The following is a 17000-nucleotide window of genomic DNA, read 5'->3' as shown; positions in this document are numbered from 1 at the left end:
ACACAGATTAGTTTCCATAGGGAATCAAACAAAGTTTTTTTGAAATGACAAGCTGCGAGCTTTGTGTTAAGCATTACTGATTTGGTCAAATAAATGAATATAAATTTTCCAACTGCCATGAATTGACTTGTTGGAGCCTCTGGATTACCAGTCCAGCAACATAAACACTTCAGTTTGGAGAAGGGTCCCGACGTCACCTATCCATTTCCCCCAGAAATGCTGCCCGACCCACTGAGTTACTCCAACACTTTGTGTCGATCTTTGATACAAGCACAATACTCAATCACTTTAAGTGCTAAGGAATCAAAGTATAACCAAAGACTGTCCAAACCTATCTACTATCAGCAGACCCCACAGTCTAGGCCGAGTTTAAACCAAGGTAAGAGACCTTTTTTTTCCTTAGTACCTAATCAGATGTACAGCACTTTGGTCAACGTGGGTTGTTTTTAAATGTGCTATACAAATAAAATTGACTTGACTTGACTTGACCTTTGGCTCACCAAGTCTCCTCTAGATTTTTGTCTTGCGGACACAATAAATGGTATGGACTTGGAAAAGTACAGAAAGCAATGAACATTTGCTTGGATTCCATGCTTCAAAATGGATTTATTCTTCTGTTTTTTTCTAATCCAGTTTTGGGGATTTATACATCATATTGCTCATTCCTAACTGCCCTTGAGAAGGTGGTGGTACTCGCAAGGGGTTGTTGGGTATGGAGTTGCAAGATTTAGATGGTTAGGATGGTGTGAGACTTGGAAGGCTATTTGCTGGTAGTCTTGCAACTGCTATACTTGTCCTTGGTGAGAGATGTTGCAGGTTTGGAATGTGCTCTCGGGATCAGCTCAGGCATGTGACTGCAGTGCATTTTGTAATTGGCAAAACACTGAATCAAAAATGGTGGAGGGAATAAGTGTTCATGATAATAGGAAGGAAATCAAACAGGCTTGCGTGTTCAATTATCCAATATAGAAGCTCGGCAGTCTCCAGGACAGATTGTTCAATATATCTCCAATACAACATATTGTGTTTGATACTCATTTTTGAGATTGGGTCACTCATGACATTAAGGGCTAGTTACTCGGCTACCAAGAACAATTTGCCTGTGGGACTGATTCTCTGGCAAACAATTTCAAATTAGTTTCCTTGTTAAAAGGATTAAAAAAGTTCAATTACATCTATATCTGGCCGTCATTGAGAAACTAAATCTCATCAGCTAAAATAACTAGTTACTCCCCACCCCAAATTTATTTATCTCATTCAAGAAACTATAACTTCCTGGTTTCCTATGCTTAGGCACTTTTTTTGTATTTCTTCTTCTAGATTGCTTATTAAAATTGACCTCGGGATAAAAGGGATAATTTCCAATATGGCTAAGAAATGGCCAAATGATAAATGGGAAACAACACTCTATTGTTGGAACACAGGCAATATCTTACATTTTCCTAACACATTATAATGTACTTAAATTTGTGCTAACTTATTACAAGATCCAATCTTAAGTCTTTGTTGGTTAGCTATGAAAATTCTAAAAGTCCGAGTGAAGAATAATAATTAGCTGCAATCATACTCTGATCTTATTCACTTTAAATGAAAATATAATATGCTGTTTGGATTACTGCGAGATATTGTGAAATGGATAGACATATGATGTGAAATTTAATGCAGGGAACACTTTTAAAATGAAAAAAAGAAATACAAATTGAATGTTACTGATTTAATGGGGGTGCAGTACATAAGTGATCCGAGGGTTCACAAATACAGACCTTAGAAGGCGACAAAATGAGGCCGATTAGGATTCTCAAAAAGAATAGGATTCTTGTTTTTTATGGAAACAGAGTATAAAAAAAGGGAAGTCAAAGCTTTATGAATCATAGTAAGACCACAGTGGTCAGAAAAGATGTCAAGACCTTGTACAGGAAACTTAACTAACGGATGGGGAAATTAGTTATACGGCAGAAGTTGTTTTTTTCTGATCAGAGCAAAAAGGAGGTTTGTATGTATTTTCTAGTCTGTTTCTGCACAAGACAATTCCTAAAGGTAACAGAAAAATGGGACCATTTTCAGGCTGTTGGAAACACAGACCACAGTCATAAACTTTGTTTTTACAGTGACAACTGGACCCAAAACAAGGAATGGTCAAAGAGATGGTTTATGCTGTACAGGCAGTAGAACTAGTTTTCTGTCAATGACGTATCAGTTTTTCTCTCTCTCATCTTTTCATCCCTGGCATGCCACTTTTAAAAATATTTTTGTATGCTTTTTTTTTTTAACGTCTGTTCTACTCAACTATGAGAATTAAAAATAGCTTTTTTTCTTTTCTTGTTGTATGGAGTGGGAATGAAATATAATGAAGGCTTGTTATCCTACAAAAATGGAAACTATGAAAAAAGCAGAATATATTGAAAATGCTGCTCTAGTCTGTTGGAAGATGGAGGAAGATTTAGAGTTAACATTTCCAGACAATGACCAGTGAGAAAATTTTGAAATAAAAAAATATAAAATCTAGTTAAGGTGGAGGAGGTGGGGAAGAAAGATGTAGCAGATAAGGTTGAATGTAGGAATGATTTAATTACAAAAATTATGATTGTGTATGGCCAAATGAGGTGGTGAGGGAATACAAAGTGGAGTCTTAGAAATAAAGCTGCTGTTTGAATTGGTAAAATGATAATGCATCATCAAAAGGTGAGGTACACGTCCTTCACCTTATTCTGCACTTTATTGCAATAAGCCAAGGAAAAAATAATATATAGGTATAACTGCCAAATGGCAAATTCTCAGAACAAGATTGGAAACATTGCTTACTCCAGTCATTCCCCGTTGTTTGGCGTAAAAGATCAGCTCGTAGTTTTAATTCTTTTTCCTGTCTCTTATGATTTAGTAGCCATAAATAATCTTATCATTCAAGTTGAAGAAGAATTAAAGTGTTTTTTCTTTCTGATTCAGAAGGGTAAATTACTTTCTCTTACCTTGGAGTGCTGTTGTTGCTCCTCCAATTGTGTGCCCCTTTTCCAAGCTTCTGAGAAGATGGAGCTGACAATACTTTGAGAGCGAACATGACCCGTAGATTGCAAGTCAGAAACACCACTGTCTGACTGATTCGAATGATTTGAATGGGATTCTGCAAAATAAAGATAAATTTGAATTACATCAACTGAATTCCTGATATGCAAACAGCTTGAGACTTTAAATAAACTAACACACATTCTAATAATTTGAGACAGAGACTGAGGTTTTGATTCTAAGTTTGTACTTATTTTTTTGCAGATTAGGCATGGTGAATTTGCTTGGAGAAGGAATTCAGACTCAAAATGGAGTCGCCCAATGTAGCAATAGAACTTTGTGCTGCATAATGCCATCACGGGGCAAGGCCATACATAACCCGCTCATCAAATAGCTGAAAAATATATTTAGACTGCCAGCCAAGCCAAGCCCCCATTTAACCAACTCTAACCATCCATCCAAACGCTTCAACTTGTGTTGTAATTTGTGAGCGGAGCACCGAGGCACATTCCTTGTATATGCACATACTTGGCCAATAAACTTATTCATTCATTCATTCACTCACATTCCGATGAAAGGTTAAATCCGTTTAATTTGCTGCAAATGCAGCCTTGCCAATATTTTCAGTTTTTATTTCTGACTTCTAACAGCTGCTTTTAAAAAAAACAGCCAAGTAATTAATTCTGCCCATATCTCTCCAAACTACCCTCAGTCTACTATCAAATCTTCAAACTTGGTAATTATCTACAAAGTCATGAATTTAGACTCATTGACTGAAACAGCCTTCTACGCCATAATAACAAATAAGCTCGTCTCTAAACTTCCAGACCTTGCCCAGGGAGCTCTATCTGCATGCAACTGGTTTTTGGACTTCCTGATTGGCAGACCTGACAATTTGAACTGGTCATAACATTTCCTTCACCCAGAACCTCAACACTGGTGCCCACAGGGTTCTGTGCTCAGTCCCTTGCTTTACTCACTGTACATCAATGACTGTGTGGCCAAGTATAATTCCAACTCGATCCTTAAGTTTGCGAATGATTCCACCATAGTGATTGGATCAACAACAACGGTGAGACACAAAAATGGTATTGTAGATAGTAAACATGGTAATCAAAAATTGCAGCAGAATTTTGATCAGTTGGGAAGGTGGTCTGAGGAATGGTTGATGGAATTTAATACCGAGAAATGCCAGGTGTTGCATTTTGGGAAGTCTAACAAGGGCAGGACCTACACACTGAATAGTAGGGCAGAGCGATCTGAGAATGCAGGTACGTAGATCCTTGAATGTGGCAACACATGCAGATAGGATGGTCAAAAAAGCTTTTGGTGCATTGGCCTTTATCAGATAGAGCATTGAGTACAGACGTTGGGAGGCCATGTTACAGTTGAATAAGACATTGGTGAGGCCTCATTTACAGTGCCCTCCGTAATGTTTGGGACAAAGATCCATCATTTATTTATTTGCCTCTATACTCCACAATATGAGATTTGTGATAGAAAAAAATCACATGTGGTTAAAGTGCGCATTGTCAGATTTTAATAAAGGCCATTTTTATACATTTTGGTTTCACGTAGAAATTATAGCAGTATTTATACATTGTCCACCTATTTCAGGGCACCATAATGTTTGGGGCACAGCAATGTCATATAAATGAAAGTAGTCATGTTTAGTATTTTGTTGCATATCCTTTGCATGCAATGACTGCTTGAAATCTGCGATTCATGGATATCACCAGTTGCTGGGTGACTTCTCTGCCAGGCCTGTATTGCAGCCATCTTTAGCTTATGCTTGTTTTGGGGGCTAGTCCCTTCAGTTTTCTCTTCAGTATATAAAAGGCATGCTCAATTGGGTGCAGATCAGGTGGTTGACTTGGCCACTCAAGAATTGACCATTTTTTAGCTTTGAAAAACTCCTTTGTTGCTTTAGCAGTTTGTTTGGGATCATTGTCTTGCCTGTAGAATGAACTGCCGGCCAATGAGATTTGAGGCATTTGTTTGAACTTGAGCAGATAGGATGTGTCTATATACTTCAGAATTCATTATGCTACTACCATCAGCAGTTGTATCATCAATGAAGATAAGTGAGCCAGTATCTTCAGCAGCCATACATGCCCAAGCCATAACACCCCAAACACAGTGTTTCACAGATGAGTGGTATGTTTGGGTCTTGGGCAGTTCCTTCTCTCCTTCATACTTTGCTCTTGTCATCACTCTGATATGTTAATCTTCACCTCACCTGTCCACAAGACCTTTTTTTCCAGAACTGTGGTTGCTCTTTTAAGTACTTGGCAAACTAACCTGGCCATGCTATTTTTGCGGCTAACCAGTGGTTTGCATCTTGCTGTGTAGCCTCTGTATTTCTCTTCATGAAGTCTTCTGCGGACAGTGGTCATTGACAAATCCACACCTGACTCCTGAAGAGTATTTCTGATCTGTCGGACAGGTGTTTGGGGATTTTTCTTTATTATAGAAAAAATTCTTCTGTCATCGGCTGTGGAGGTCTTCCTTGGCCTGCCAGTCCCTGTGTGATTAGTAAGTTCACCAGTGCTCTCTTTCTTCCGAGTGACATTCCAAACATTTGATTTTGGTAAGCCTAAGGTTTGGCTGATGTCTCTAACAGTTTTATTCTCGTTTCTCAGTCTCATAATGGCTTCTTTGACTTTCATTGGCACAACTTTGGTCCTCATGTTGATAAACAGCAATAAAAGTTTCCAAAGGTGATGGAAAGACTGGAGGAAAGACTAGGTGCTGTGAGCTCTCTTATACCTGCATTAAGTTGCCTCCATCACAGTGAGGGGGTGTTTGGAGTCACTGTGATGGACGTTTGTGTTGGGGTTATGTGTCTTGTGTTCTTTTTTTTTTTCTATGACTGCTATGTAGTTTTGTTCGGTACTTCGGTACCGAACGACAAATAAAGCTCTGTTATACCTGTTATAAGGAGGCAATTAAACACATCTGTGCAATTACAAACACCTGTGAAGCCATGTGTCCCAAACATTATGGTGCCCTGAAATGAGAGGACTATGTATAAACACAGCTGTAATTTCTACATGGTGAAACCAAAATGTATAAAAATGGCCTTTAATAAAATCGGACAATATGCACTTGATCCGCATGTGATTTTTTCTGTTACCAATCTCCAATTGTGGAGTCCAGAGGCAAATAAATAAATGATGGGTCTTTGTCCCACACATTATGGAGAACACTGTAGATATTGTGTTCAATTTTGGTCATTATGTTATGGGAAAGATGTTATAGGAAAGGGTGCAGAAAGGATTTACGAGGATGTTGCTAGGATTCCAGGGCCTGCGCAATGGGAGAGGTTGAACAGGTTGAACTTTATTCCTTGGGGCACAGGACGATGATAGGTGATCTTATAGAGGTGTACAAAATCATGAGAGGAACAGATCGGGTAAATGTACAGTGTGTTTGGCCAGGGTCGGTGAATTGAGAACCAGAGCTCATAGGCTTAAGGTGAAGGGGAAAGATTTAATAGGAACCTTCGGAGTAATTTTTTTTAATACAAAGGGTATATGGAACAAGCTGCCAGAGGAGGTAGTAGAGGCAGGTACTATCACAAAATTTAGGAGACAATTGGTCAGGTTCATAAATGGGATAGATTTAGAGGTTTATGGGCCAAGTGCAGGCGGGTGGGACTAGTGTAAATGGGTCATGTTGGTCGGCGTGAAAAGGTTGAGCCGAAGGGCCTGTTTCCACACTGTATGACTCTATTAGACGATGTACAGGAAAGAGATTGAGAACCTTGTTGCATCGTGTCAGAACACAACCTTGCCATTTGACATCAGCAAGACAAGATTTGATTATTGCCCTAATAACACGAGGGGGTCAACACAACCATGCCCTCGTCAATGAAGTTGATGTAGCAATGGTATCCACACCACCAGCAACCTAACCTGGTCCCTTCATATTAATGTGGCAATCAAGAAGAACATCATCATATTTACTTTCTGAGGCACCCGAGATTATTTGGCATGTCCGAGGTTTCGCTCAAATTCTACAGATGCGCTACAATAAATACATCCTAGCCTGGTATGACAACGACTACGCCCTTCACTACCCGAACCTGCAGAGAGTGCTGAATACTACCTAGTCCCATCACAGACTCATCACATCCTTCCATCCAGTCCAACTTCATAGTGCGTTGCATCAGGAAGGATAGAAATATCATCAAGAATGCCTGCCACTGACATTCACATTTCTTTCTTCAGGGAGAAGATACAGGAGCTTGAAAACTCCAGAATTAAGCACAGCTTCTTTCCCACTGCTATAAGACTCCTGAACCAATCATGTCTTTTATACACCCTTCCCAGAGGTGCAGCCACAAACTCTTATTCTTAACTCTACCTCATTCAGTTATTTCATTATTATACTGTTTTTTTGCACTACTTCAGATTGCACTATAGTCGTGCACCATTCTGCTGCTCTGCACTTGTCCACATTATCCAGTCTATATATTCAGTTCCTGCTTAATCCAATTCTGAATGCATGTATTAACAATCTTCCAATTTTCTAAGGAAAATTCAAGGAAACTCAAACATTTTAATCAGAGAACTATTTGGAAACTTAACATCCAAGCTTAATCAGTAAATGCAAGGATGAAACAACTCCCTCCCACCCACCATCTGCTAACAATACTCTGCAATCACCTTGAAACCATCAAATGAGCTATGCAAAACATAAATAGATAAATATGTTACGTAATGAGACAGCTCATCTATTCAATTTCTTTCGTTGCAGAATCTATTTTCCATGTGGTATGCACATTATAGATTATTTATAGCATGCCTTTAAAATATATGCCCAAGGCAAAAATGTTTCTGCACATATCAGTTTTTATTTCTTTCATAGCAATATAGAAAAATAGGTGCAGGAGGAGACCATTTGGCTTTTCGAGCCAGCATTGCCATTCATTATGATCATGGCTGATCATCCACAATCAGTAACCTGTGCCTGCCCTCTCCCCATATCCCTTGACTCCACTAACCCTTGGAGCTCTATCTAACTCTCTCTTAAATTCATCCAGTGAAATGGCCTCCACTACCTTTTGTGGCAGAGAATTCCACAAATTCATAACTCTCTGGGTGAAAAAGTTTCTTCTCACCTCAGTTTTAAATGGCCTCCCCTTTATTCTTAGACTGTGGCTCCTGGTTCTGGACTCCCCCAACATTGGGAACATTTTTCCTGCATCTACCTTATCCAGTCCTTTTATAATTTTGTACATCTCTATAAGATCCCCTCTCATCCTTCTAAACTCCAGTGAATACAAGCCCAGTCTTTCCAATCTTTCCTCATATGACATCCCGGGGATTAACCTCATGAACCTACACGGCACTAGTTCAATAGCAAGGATGTCCTTCCTCACATTAGGAGACCAAAACTGCACACAATACTCCAGATGTGGTCTCACCAGGGCCCTGTACAACATTAATAGCAACAAAGATGTCTTATTCCATCAGTTAAGGAATTTCCTGTTGATATTATCTGCATTGACATAAGCCTAGGAATTTGTTTGGCATCTAGATCTTGTGACACCTACAGTCCACGAGAATCATTTGCAGCAGAAGTGGGTACAAAAATTAAAGATAAGCACAGAAATCAATTTACCGGGCAAACTGGAAGAACTGGATCCAGATTTCATACTTGCACTGGACAGTGATGACCATTCATATGCAGCTTCAGCCCGTTTCAAAGCATCTTGATAGTTGTCATATAACTGTTTTCCATACTGATGAACAAAATTGAAAAGAATAATTACTGATCATTAATTGATAAATAATAATTAATTATTATGAATAGATTACCATGTCAGCATCTGTGCATTTCCAAAGAGGTACACAAACATATGTTATTGGACTAACAATCCCAAAGCTTACTATTGATTCAGATATATCCAAATCTCATCATGACAACTAGGATTGTTTAATAAGACAAACAAAGTACTCTTTCACATTGATAGTGACAGATTTTAAATTTTCAGGTGTGGTGAGCAACCAAGTTTAATTTTACAGACACAAAGATCTGAAGATGCTAGTTTACAAAAAAAAAGCAGACGGAGTGCTGCAGTAACTCAGCAAGTCAGACAGCACCTTTGGAGAACATGGATAAGCAATGTTACCAGTGGGACCCTTCTTCAGACTGCTTGTAGTGGGGGGGGGGGGGGGGGGAGAGGGAGAAGAGCTAGAAAGTGGGCAGGTGGGAGCGGAGGGAGAGAAAGCTGGAAGAGAGGTGGGGCGGGGCAAAGTCTGACAAGTGATAGTTGAATCAGATGAGAGGGTTTTGTGATTGGCAGATGGCTGGATTGAGGCCAGAGCTGAAAAGACAAAAAATGTGAGATACCATAGAAGAGGCAAGAAATGTAAAGCCAGAGGAGGGAAAATTGATAGAAGGGGCAGGAGAAAGAAGAAAATGAGAAATAGGTGCTTGTACAGGTGGGGCAAGGAAAATAGAGATGGAAAAAAAGGGGGCATGAGAGAGGCAAGGGGAGGCATCTTTGTAGGTTAGTTACCTAAAATTTGAGAATTCAATGTTTATATCATTGGGTTGTAAGCTACCCAAGTGAAATATTTGTGGTGTTCCTCCAGTTTGCGTACGGCCTCACTCTGGCATTGGGGGTCCCAAGACAGAAAAATCAGTATTGGAATGGGATTGGGAGTTAAAATGACTCCCAATCCCATTCCAATCAGGAGACCCAGAGGGCCTTGGCAGACTAAACGCGTGTTTGGCGAAACAATCACCTTGTCATTGCTTTGTCTCACTGATGCAAAAGAGGCCACATCGTGAACTATTCTGCTCCACTTAAAGATGAAGAAAAACACAGCATTCATCTGACTAACTAGTTACCTTGGCAATACGAATGCCATTCACCCATTGGTGAAGAGTTCTGACATCATCACAGCAGAGGTATTTGATATATTGAGACTTCTTCTGAATCTGAGGATGCTGCAAAACAAAACTTTTATTCATCACAGTGGAAACATACAAAACTGTAAAAGAAAGTCACCGTCACTTCCCCCAACAAGGTGCTCCAATCATTAGTCTCAAGAACAACCTTCCTCCAGTGAGCCAATAAAGAATAATGCTTGTCAAGGCCTGGAGGCTGGAGGACAAATGTTAAACCCACAAGAATCCACCAAGTTTGCCCCATCCAAATAGAGGAGGGTGGTCACCCTGTTCAGAATGAATGCATCTTGAATAAATAAGCACAGACAGTTCAGTCAAAGTTGGGCGAGAAGATGAAAGACACCATTAACCACATTGGACATGTTAGTTATCAGAGAGGAGTTTGCAAGAAAAAAAAAGATGGAGAAAACAGGGTTGCTGGCTGCCAGGAGGAAAGACGAATGCCACTGTAAACCTTTTAGTGGGAAACTATAGGCTTATCTAAGATAATGCTTGGGATGCGAATAGAAAGGTCAAGGAGTACTGGGGGGATCTGTGAGGGAATAAATTATAGGTGTCAAGGACGGTGGTTTAATAATGATAGAGAGAAAAACAGTTAACAGAAAGTGGCAAAAATGTGAACATGGATCAATGTAGCCAAATCTTGTGCTAAAGAGCACAAATCAGAGCTGTGGGCTCTGCATTGGTGGCTTTCAACATGGGTTGAATTTATTGTTTATGCTAAAATATAATTTACACGAGAACAGGGCCGGATGTAATTGTGGCAACTGGGCAGGATGTAATGGTGGCAGATGTAAGGGAACAGACAGTCTTAAGTAATGGAATAAATGAGGCTGGATATGAAAGGACAAAAGATTGTTAGACCATGTGGCTGAACTTTCATTTAAACAAGTGGAAGTAGAAATAAAACTGTAAATAAACCAGATAGCAATTCTGTCCCAATCCATGAAACTCAGATTGACATTTACATTTAGAAACATAGAAAATAGATGCAAGAGGAGGCCATTTGGCCCTTCGAGCCAGCACCTCATTCAGTGTGATCATGTAACTAAGCCTGCCTTCTCCCCATATCCCTTGACTCCATTAGCCCCTAGAGCTCCATCTAACTCTCTCTTAAATTCATCTAGTGAATTGGCCTCCACTGCTTTCTGTGGCAGAGAATTCCACAAATTCACAACTCTCTGGGTGAAAAAGTTTCTTCTCACCTCAGTTTTAAATGACCTCCCCTTAATTCTTAGACTGTGTCCCCTGGTTCTGGACTCCCCCAACATTGGGAACATTTTTCCTGCATCGAGCTTGTCTAGCCTTTTTATAATTTTATACGTCTCTATAAGATCCCCTCTCATCCTTCTAAACTCCAGTGAATACAAGCCCAGTCTTTCCAACCTTGTGAACCTACGCTACACTGCCTCAATAGCAAGGACGTCCTTCCTCAAATTAGGAGACAAAAACTGCACACAATACTCCAGATGTGGTCTCACAGGCGCCCTATACAACAGCAGAAGGACTTATTTGCTGCTGTACTCAAATCCTCTCATTATGAATGCCAACATGCCATTAGCTTTCTTCACTGCCTGCGGTTCCTGCACGCTTACATTCAGTGACTGGTGTACCAAGGTCTTGTTGCACTTCCCTTTACCTAATCTGACACCATTGAGATAATAATCTGCCTCCTTATTTTTGCCGCCAAAGTGGTAACCTCACTTTTAGTTACATTATACTGCATCTGCCCACTCACTCAATCTGTCCAAGTCACCCTGCAACCTCCTAACTTGGGTGATTTTTTTTCCCAATGATTGCCAAGTCACTGTTGGAATGCCAATATTTATGTTCTAAATGGCCAAATAACAATACTAGTGGTGTAAGACTGTATCTTAGCCAAAGCATTTATTTTCTCATTCTCAGATGCTGAAGTGCAAAATAAACATTACCTAACCAACTGGACAAGTAAACTCAAAGAGCTGACTGGCCTACCCCACAGAATGAAAATAATTTAAAACTTAGCTCAACATCTCACCTTAAGTGCACAGCAGTAGTCTGTCGGGGCCTTGTACTTGCTTCGATAATCCTGGCCATAGTACACATTCATGTGGTCTAGCTGAATGAAACATGCCAAGTCCCGAGAGGTCTGGAAAACAAAATTGTACCAGTGTCTTCAATATTTTCAAATATATAGTGAAACCACTTCTAATGATAAATAGGTACATTTGTCTGGGCAAGGAAAGAGGAAAAGGAAACCAAACTTTCATATTCCTAAGTGAAAGGTCTTTCTCTAAAGTGGTGGTTGAAATGTACACCCGGAGGTCACTGATGCAGTATCTTATCAACAAACAATCATTAAAAAAACTGCTACTTCTTTGCTGATCATTTCTCAAAAGTATAGAAGCATATGAATTAGGAGGGTGGGTAGACCACTTTGCCCTACTCTGCCACTTCATAGGATTAAGGCTAAAATGATCAGAACCTCACTCACTTTGGCGAAACCAAACGCAGACTCGGCGATCGTTTTGCTCAACACCTTCGCTCAGTCTGCCTTAACCAACCTGATCTCCCGGTGGCTGAGCACTTCAACTCCCCCTCCCACTCCCAGTCTGACCTTTCTGTCATGGGCCTCCTCCAGGGCCATAGTGAGGCCCACCGGAAATTGGAGGAACAGCACCTTATATGAGGAGCTGCTTGCAGCCCAGCGGTATGAACATTGACCTCCAACTTTAGATAGTTCCGCTGTCCCTCTCTTCCCCTCCCCAGTTCTCCCTCTATCTTCCTGTCTCCATCTATATCCTTCCTTTGTCCCGCCCCCTGACATCACTGAAGAAGGGTCTCGACCTGAAACGTCACCCATTCATTCTCCCCTGATATGCTGCCTGACCTGCTGAGTTACTCCAGCATTTTGTGAATAAATACCTTTGATTTGTACCAGCATCTGCAGTTATTTTCCTACAGAACCTCACTCTATGTTCCTGTCTACCCACAGTAACTTACCAATCCTGATCAAGAACCCATCTCATAAAAATATTCAAAGACATTGTTTTAAGAGTTGTGACTGCTTGAGAATTTGTATTTTAAAGCCTCATCTCAGTCATGAGTCTCAGAGGAGTATTTGAATTTTTTCAGGCACTAGTAGATCAGACACATTACGCTTGATCCCTCATGCGCATCATTGATACAGATTGTGAATTGCAGGGCCCCCAACAAAGATAATAGTAGCATCTCATTGGTCACAACCTGCCAGTCCAAATATCACCAATTTATTGCTACTCTTTGCTCACTGTCCGTTAATGAGTCCTCTATCCACGTCAATATATCGGCTCAATATTACTTGCTCTAATTGCATTTAATTATCTCTAGCATTGCATAATGTTGATGCTACCTAAAACTCCACGTACACCATCTCAAATCTCTGATCTAAGATCCTTCCTCCCGGCTACACATCCCATTCTATAACATCAGAGCTATTGACCTCATTATCCATTTTGCCTGGATCCTCTGAAAATTAAGTATCCAGGAATATTTAATTCCCAACCTTAGCCACTTTGCAACCACATTTAACACATTTATCTTTGTACCATTAATTTATTTCCTGGCTATGAATGCTGCTGACATTCAGATAAGCCCATTCAGTGTTGGCATTGCATTCTTATGTTTATATGCGTTATCTCCTTTTGACAGACTCTAAATCCCATTGTCTATTGTGTAAATTGTCCATTCTCTTAAAGTTTCTACATATCCCCTGACCAGATCCATCGCCATTATTTAGTTTAACATCGTATCTGCACCCCCGGTTATTTGATTTGCAAGGATATTAGTCTAACCACAATTCAAGTGACGCCCATCCCAAAGGAGCAGGTCCCTATTTCTCCAGTACTGATGCCAGCACCTCGAAAATTGAAATAAATTTCTCCCATGCCAATCTTTGAGAGAGACATTCAATTCTCTAATTTTATTCAGTTAAGTTTATTCTAATACCAGGGTGCAATTAAATGATTTGTTCATATGAAGATCAGAGTAAACAGTAATGATACATTAATGATATATACAATAATATATACAAGTGCAAAGTAGCAGAATGATGCAAGATTGTAGTGCAATCCAGAGTAATGCAAAAAGATATTAAAGTACAATAATGGAACAATCGAATAAGGTGGAGTTAAGAGAAAGAGTGCGTGGCAGCACCTCCAAGAACTGGTTGTGAAAAGTGAATGGGTCAGGAATAAGATAGCATTGGTAAATAAACTGTTCTTAAGTCTGGAAATCTGAACTTACAAGACCTTGTATATTTTCACCAGGTGGCGCTGTCAGCGATGGCAGCCTCGCCAACAGTCTGTCTGTCTTTTCGTCTTTTTTGTTATTTTTAGTGTGTTTTAAAAAGTTTGTGTTAATGTTCTCTGGTTCGTTTTATGTGGGGGGTGGGGGAGGGTGTCGGGGGAAACTTTTTTTCCAATCTCTCACCTTGCTGGAGATGCGATTGTTTTCCGAATCGTATCTCCAGTCGCTCTGCGGCCTAACATCATGGAGCTGAGGCCTTGCTCAAGACTGCCTTTGAGCCCCACCGCGGGGACGTGAATTGACCATCGGAGCCTGTGATCCCTTGCCTGGGATCGACGCTCCAACCGTTGTCTGTGGATTTCACCATCGAGGAGCTCGCAGGTTTTGGGTAGAGACTGATGTCGGGAAGCTCCAAAGTTGCAAATGGTTCGACTAGCCCCGACCCAGGGTCTGATAGCTCGGCGCGGAGGGCCCGACCGCCGGCTACGGGAGCCAAAATCGCCCCGTCCACGGAAGACTTGAGGCCCCCGACCGCGGGAGAACAAAGGAGGGAAGAGATTGAACTTTTTTTCGCCTTCCATCACAATGAGGAATATGTAGGAGTCACTGTGGTAGATGTTTCTGTTAAAATTTATTTTGTGTGTCTTGTTGCTTTTTATTGGTATGACTGTATGGCAAATCAAATTTCTCGTATGTTACAAAACATACTTGGCTAATAAAGTATGATTATGATTTTCCCAGAAGATAGAAGCGAGAAAAAAAGAATGGTCAGGGTGATAGGCATCCTTGACAACACATCCAGCCTTCCCGATGCTACACACTATGAATATGTACTGGATGGTAGTGACAAGCCTCTGGTAGACTGAGCTGTGTTCACCACTTTATGCAGGTTCAGGCAGTCACAAACAATGCAGTCGTAATACCAGCCTGAGATGCATCCCATCAGAATACTTTCTTTGGTATCTGAGGTTCAGGGAATCCTCTTAGACAAACCAAAGTTTCTCAAATGTTTACAATAGTAAATATGCCAACGTGCTTCCCCAATCCCATCATCAGTGTGAAGGGACCAGGTGAGATTACTGGTGATATGGATAGCTATTGACCATCTGTACAGCAGCTCCATTGACAAAGACAGGGCTGCTTTCAAATCTACCTCAGCACCAAACTACGACGGACTTGCAATTACTATAGTTGCTCTATGTTATCATGGTTTAGTTTACTTAGAATAACTGATAATTTATCATATATTAATTTTTTTTGTTGCCAGTAAAGCTGCAGCAAGTAATTCAATGTTCTAGTTCATATCTAGTGCAACAAAAAAAATTAACACACTTGACTCTGTTGACTCTCACTCCTTATATCAATAACCAACTCTTTTGTATTGCTGATGTTAAGGGCTAGGTTGTTGTCCTGACACCAATCTCACTGATCTAGCCGACAGCAGCAGTGTCATCAGCAAACGTAATGGTTGATTTGGCATTGTATTCAGCACCACAGACATGGGTATACAGGGAGTAGAGCAAGGGGAAAAGCACATGACCCAGAGAAGCACCAGTATTCAGGGTCAGCGTGGAGGAAATGTTATGACAATATTTGAACAACTGAGGTTAGAAAATCAGAAGCCATTTGTAGATGGAGGCCTCAAGGCCAAGGTCCAAAACTTTAGAGATGAACTTATTTGGTCTTATGGTTTTGAAGGTCAAACTGTAGTCAATTAATAACATCCTGATACAGATGTTCTTATTGTCAAGGTGATCCAGAGCTCAATAATGTACAAGAGAGAAAACATTCTCCATAAATCTTTTTTTCTTGCATGCAAATTGCAAGGGATCTAAATTGTCAGGAAGACTGACACAGATGTGGGCCATAACAAATCATTTAAAGTACTTTATTATGGTCGATGTTAGAGCTACTAGGCAATAATTCTTGAACCAGGTCACTTGATATTTCTTGGGGACTAGAATGATGTGGGTTTCCTTGAAGCAGATGGAGACAGTAAACTGTTGAAGTGAGGAGTTAAAAATGGTGAAAATTGTGGCTAGTTGACTGAAGCACGAGGTGTCCAGGGACTCCATCCGGGCCAGCCACTTTCCGAGAGTTTATACTCATAAAAGCAAATCCACCTTCTCCCACTGACATATATGAGACAGAGCCAGAAAGAGATGGGAGGACACTCTGAGATGTAACTTTGTCAATTCAAAATGAACATACAAGGTATTGAGTTCATCCAGTAGAGATCAGTCATTATATTTTAATACCATGATCTAATCCAGAGATTAACATTGTGGTTCTGCTTTTTAATTTGCACCCTGGTTACTTATATTATTTCAGCAGAACTGCCTTCCTTATCCGACCTATGTCACTGGTTCTCATCTGGATAATTATAATTGCGTATTTCCTTTCTCATTTCTCATCCTCTTCAGTCCTGAACAGATTCCCTAGCCCTGGCTCCGGGCAAACAACTCGGACTTCAGAACTCATGCTACCAATGCAGAGAATGGTCTCTAACCCTCTAGCTATACTGTTCCCTATTATTAATACTTTCCTTTTCGGTCTGTCAATGAGTGACCGCCCATTCAATGTGTTATTATGCAGGAAGCGATGAACAATATAGTGGGGCTTCAGAGCAATCTGATTTTAATGGCACAAAGAAATGAAAATGCTGGAATTTGAAGAAAACACAAGGTGCTGGAGGAACTCTTTGGGTAGGCATGTGGAAGGAATGGATAGGGGACATTTTGGGTCAGGACCCTTCTTCAGGATGCCTAACCATTCCCTCCACAGATGCTAACTGCTTGAGTACATCCAAG

The 17000-nt window shown here is 40.4% G+C and overlaps 1 protein-coding gene across 5 annotated transcripts in view; it reads right to left on the bottom strand.

The window, feature by feature from the left end:
- raph1a (Ras association (RalGDS/AF-6) and pleckstrin homology domains 1a) overlaps positions 1-17000 on the bottom strand; it is a 145482-nt gene that overhangs the window by 15743 nt on the left and 112739 nt on the right. For all 5 annotated transcript variants that reach the window (XM_078403546.1, XM_078403547.1, XM_078403545.1 and 2 more), the window contains 4 exons: positions 11942-12052; positions 9865-9963; positions 8629-8749; positions 2967-3118 (listed from right to left, as the gene is read on the bottom strand). In XM_078403546.1, coding sequence (XP_078259672.1) covers positions 2967-3118; positions 8629-8749; positions 9865-9963; positions 11942-12052 — 483 coding nt within the window. The remainder of the gene's footprint in view (positions 1-2966; positions 3119-8628; positions 8750-9864; positions 9964-11941; positions 12053-17000) is intronic.

The sequence above is a fragment of the Rhinoraja longicauda genome, chromosome 8 (genome assembly GCF_053455715.1).
Source record: "Rhinoraja longicauda isolate Sanriku21f chromosome 8, sRhiLon1.1, whole genome shotgun sequence".
In the NCBI taxonomy this organism is placed as follows: Eukaryota; Metazoa; Chordata; class Chondrichthyes; order Rajiformes; family Arhynchobatidae; genus Rhinoraja; species Rhinoraja longicauda.
The sequence above is the reverse complement of the archived record's forward strand: the minus strand, read 5'-3'. Positions and strand labels throughout refer to the sequence as shown.